This window comes from Merops nubicus, unplaced genomic scaffold (genome assembly GCF_000691845.1).
Source record: "Merops nubicus isolate BGI_N331 unplaced genomic scaffold, ASM69184v1 scaffold2786, whole genome shotgun sequence".
Lineage (NCBI taxonomy): Eukaryota > Metazoa > Chordata > Aves > Coraciiformes > Meropidae > Merops > Merops nubicus.
Window position 1 is genome coordinate 28,912 of NW_008612726.1, and position 5,054 is coordinate 33,965.

The following is a 5,054-nucleotide window of genomic DNA, read 5'->3' on the forward strand; positions in this document are numbered from 1 at the left end:
GAATGGAAAGGAATAATTACTTACAACAGTAGGCTATTTCAAAAAAATAAGCACCCATTATTTAAGCTGCCTAGATACAAAAATCCAATACATGTAATTTATTGCATTGATATCAATAATGGAATGTGTTAATAGAAACAATTATCAGGCATTTTACAGCTCAAATCATTAACAGTCTTATTTTACTTAACATTCTATTGAGCACAGAGCAGATGAGGCAAGAAAGAACATACTATGAACAAACTCACACAGAGAGCAAGCATTCTAAACTGAGTAATATCTTAAGAACTCTTAAGACACATTCATGGTTTTATCACTATAAAAGTGAAAAGCCTACCAATAGTTAGCCTCATTTAATCAAGCAGTAGGAAAATGCTTTCAGTCCTAGTTTCAGGAATTGAATGCATTATGGCAACATTATCTTTAAGTTCAGGTCATTTTAAGCAAGTAACTCTAAACAAATGTTAGAAAGATAAAAAACTTAGATGTCTTTGTCTGGAATAACATTCAAATCAAACGGTGATCTGAGAGCAACCCAAAATCTTCTATCCCACTGATTTATGTAACACATTCCAAATAAAACACTGAACAATACACAGAAATAAACTGAGGAAAGAAAATACCAAGGTGCAGTTTTCTTGTCCATTTTCTTTAGCACTTTTTTTCCTGTTTCTGAAGCCCTTACTTTGGATGACAGAACTTTCTTTACAGAGGAACTTAGCAGCTGTGGCTTCTGTGGATGTTTTAGTAAAGCAATGACTGTTTAAAACTGAAAAGTGTCAATAAGAAAAAAAAAAAAAATTCTTACACTGAGCACGACAACAAGTATTAGATATTAATAAAATAGCCTTGCATAGACCCTATGCAATTAGCACATAGAGCTAAAATACAATTATCAAATGAGAAGTCTGATAGAAATATTAGTCTGATTGTTGAGTTCTCTTGAAATATTAAGCAAAATCTTGATCTTGCCAACTTATTTTCCCAACCACTTTTCCACTTTTGCTTATATAAATTAGCAAGAATGGGACGTAATACTAATGATTTTAGAGTGATTGAACAAGCTGAAAAGCGTCTGAAAAGGAAGTCTTTTATAGCACAATACATTAAGAAAAAAACAAACTAAAACCCAAAACCCACCAGCCACCCCAACAATAATATCTTGTTTCCCAAAATATAAACAAGCATGTGTCTGACTTGCTAATACCCTTTACAAAGCACGAGGTACTATAAAAGATAATTTGGGATTCCAGTGGAATATCTGAATGGGACAAGTTAACATGCATTGTTAGAGGACTTGCTAGCTCAGGCTTTAAGTTGAAGCTGCTAGGTTGAGCTTAACCAAGACGAGGACTTTGCCACACAGGTATATTACACATTCAGCCATATTTCAGAAATGAAAATAAGATTGGAGTTATCAAATGCACATTAAGACCCCTTATTACTGTTAAAGAGTTTATTATAGGAAAAGTGTGGAACTTATGCTTCTACATCCAAGAAAATAAATTGATAATTTCTCCCACATTGAGTGCTGCACAGTAAATGAGATACCCTGAAAATAATTATAATACAAGAGTCAAAATCTTATTTTAAAAAAAGTGAGGGGTGTATATTCACAACACTTACACTTTACTCCAGTGTCAAGCTCAAATGCATTGATAGTTTCCAATAAGGCCTGAATTATTTCCTTAAATCTGGAATTTTCTTTCAGACTTCTGAAATGACATCACCACACAAGTTGTTTTAAGACAAATGTATAGGTCAACTATTAATAGTTTTCCTAAAATTTAGGCTGAACGAAAAAAAAGAGTAAAACTCCGAAGTAGATGAGACAATGAGAAGTTGTTGCTGAGGAATAATAACAATTCCCCAAAACAACTATCACTATGTGAATGAAAACTTTCAAAGTGAAAATTTCCTATTTTTCCTCACACAGCTTTAGCACAGAGAAATCAGTCATAATGACTAAACAATAACAGTTACACCTGATAGCAAAAACATTTGCTAAAAATGGTGTTTTCACCTGCAATCACTTGAAAAAAATATATACTGAGGTAAAGCACTAAAGAGTTACTCCTTTAGAAATTAGCAGCTTACTTAACCACCTTGTTTATTTCAGTCTTCTGCCAAGACACTTTTAAGACAATTAAATCTTCCTTAGAGCTCAAACTTCTCATTCTCAAGTCCACTTGCCAAAATACATTACCTTTTGGTGATTTCAGTCTTACACAAAGGACACTGTATCACCTCTTTCATCTTTTTGCTGAGGAGTTTGAACATGCAGAACCTAGGGAAAAAAAGAATCATCACAATAGTAACAATAGGAAGGATTTTCTTTTCTTTAGAACTGCGCCTAGGTGTGCACCACTTAGTAGAGATCCTTCATTATCAAGTTGAATGCATGTATTCTTGTTCTAGTATTACAATGAATTAATCAATACCCTTTGACACACCTGTGAAACCAGTTATTTCCTATTCATCATTTACTTTTCCCTTAAGGTACACATTAAGTTACTAAATTACAGTATATGTCATTAAAATTAAAGAGAAAAAGTGTACACGAAGAACAAGAACAGATTGACTAAGCATTGAAATAACAAGTTTTCAAACCTACCTGCAAAATGTGTGATCACATTTTGTTGAAACAGGCTCTTCAACCACATCCAAGCTATAAAATCAAAGGAGAACAAGAACACAGAAGTACCATATAAAATAGGAGCAACAAGTAAGACACAGAAATAGTCACTTTTCTGAACTTATAAAAAAAAATTCTTATTGTGGAAGAAGTAGGACAGAACTGACATTTTTTCATTTGAGAACCAGGAAAAGTAACAAATACTGTCAGTATGTGATATATACCTATCTACTGGCTTTTCACTATCTTTGTCTGCCTGTGGCAAAAAGACAGCATTTTCTGGAAATGCCAGTTCATCAGGGCAGGAAACCTGGTGTTAGAACACTAATGTTCTTATTTTTCAATGCTGACCTCCCGTGACGAGAGAAAAGAACTGTGCAGCTCTGTTAAGTTCAGAAGCCCACTGGACTTCTACTATGTTTGTATGAGCCAAACTCATGGAGGCATCAACAGAAATTAATAGTTAAGTTTTTCTTTTCCCCTCCTGTTTTTCTATTCTAAACCCATTCTCATCTAGCACAGTATGAAAAAACAACATAACTTGATGCTAAGGCTTTCAGAAAAGCTCGAACCAATTCACTGCTCAACTCTAAACATAGCCTACCTTGAACATATACTAAAACCAACCACACAAAAAGCAACTCTACAAAATGCTGCTGATTCAGGCAAACATTGTGTTGCAAACCCCAGTTCTAGAAGAAAGGTTTCATGAGTTTCATACTGTGTATGTAGATAAGGAAGCCTCCCTATGATTGTGTTCTGTCTCCAAGCTAGCAGTAGGTAACAAAAGCTTATATCATGACTCCAAGTAAACTGCCACAACAACACAACTTAGACAAGAACAGCACAAAGAAACATAATGCTATTAATGCAGATCAGTCTAACTTGTGCCTATAGCAAAACATACACCAAGAGCCAAAAGCAGCCTCAGCATTACTTTTGCATGCATTATTCATTCCTCAATGTAATCCATTCACATTTTGGGATGTTTTAGTATTTTAATTTGCTATAATAGAAAATAAATGTTACTCCTTTATGTCTTAATGTCACATATGGAAATGAAGTGAGACGTGCCCAACTTCACCATATTCACAGCCCTCTGCCCAGTTAACAAATACCTACAAAATTGCTAGTTGCATTAAAATCCTGGTTTTGATCTGCCATTCATGTGTCCTGCTACCTAACCTAAATTCTGCAGCAAAGATTGTAGAAGCGTGTACCAACGAAAAATAAAACAAGCAAGTAAGCCAAAAACAGCACCAAAAATCACCATTCCATGTTTTAGTTTTCCAGTATCAGTAAAGCAAAATCTTCCCAAAGGGATTTAAAATGTAAGGATTTAAAAACATTTGCCACCATAGACAAAATTCATCAGTTTGGTTCAATGGAAGCACATATCTTTCAGAAGCTTATCAGTCATTCTAGGTATTTAGGCTTAAACTAGGATCTATGCTACTTCAGTATTTGTTTGCATTAAAAAACTACAGAGCTTGCTTACTCACCTTTTAGAAACAAAGATCCAGGCTGGTTTACAAACAATATGCTAATGCAATCAGCTATGTTTTTGTTTTTTTCCTAACTAGATAGAGGACTGACACATTTAGGTTTTAATAGAAAAGCAGAATTTACTACAACATAACAGCAAAATATGTGTTCTATCTTGCACTTTCTCACTTGACCCTTACAAAACATCAGTATGCTTAGCCTTAAAATTAAGCCAATGAACTGAAAAAGTACTTGAAAAGAAAGGAAAAGAGAAAACGAAGTTTCATTAATTACGCTAATGCAGAGTTCACATTCTTCTCCTAGCATACCATATTGGGCACTCCAAGATCTTCTGCATAGCTGAAAGCACATTTTGTATGTCTCCAACAGCAATCACAGGTAAGTCCATCCTTCACATCCGAAAATACTCTACAGAAAAAAAAGAAAAAGTAATCATCTTTGTTTCTGACCTGTTGCATCCCATGACTACGTTTCCTCCTGTATGGGTTTTCCTATACCATGCTGAACAGTATCAAATACTTCGCTATTTCTTGACTGAGGCTTTACAGCGTTGGTAAAGTTCTTACTCTGAATTTTTAGTCAAAACTTGTAAAGTCTCTTGCAGCCAAAGGCACAAACTGAAAGGGTTTACAGAAGCGGCATGCAGCATAAACTCAGCGAGGGCACACACAGGCGTAAGAACGAAAAAAAGGGGCTTCTAGGTGGGAAAGGATGTGAAGCAAACAGCAGACGTGCTTTTGTAAACGACTCTGGGAACTGCCTACGCCAACCAGTATAAATAAGACCTAAAGGAACCATCACGAATACTGAAAACAAATAGAAGCCGCTTAGCCCTTCCGCGGCGGTAGTTCGGGAACAGGGACGGGCCCCGCAGCGAGGCCTGACAGCACCCCCAGCTCGCCCCGCTCCGGCC

At 35.6% G+C, this 5,054-nt stretch overlaps 1 protein-coding gene across 1 annotated transcript in view; it reads right to left on the reverse strand.

Annotated features, from left to right (window-relative positions):
• The window catches only part of BRCA1 (breast cancer 1, early onset), a 22,932-nt gene extending 18,403 nt beyond the window's left edge, over window positions 1-4,529 (reverse strand). Inside the window, exons 1-5 of the mRNA XM_008941618.1 lie at window positions 4,450-4,529; window positions 2,615-2,668; window positions 2,207-2,287; window positions 1,627-1,715; window positions 624-769 (exon numbers count right to left, since the gene is read on the reverse strand). Of these exons, the coding sequence (XP_008939866.1) occupies window positions 624-769; window positions 1,627-1,715; window positions 2,207-2,287; window positions 2,615-2,668; window positions 4,450-4,529 (450 nt within the window). The remainder of the gene's footprint in view (window positions 1-623; window positions 770-1,626; window positions 1,716-2,206; window positions 2,288-2,614; window positions 2,669-4,449) is intronic.
• Window positions 4,530-5,054: the final 525 nt, after the last annotated feature.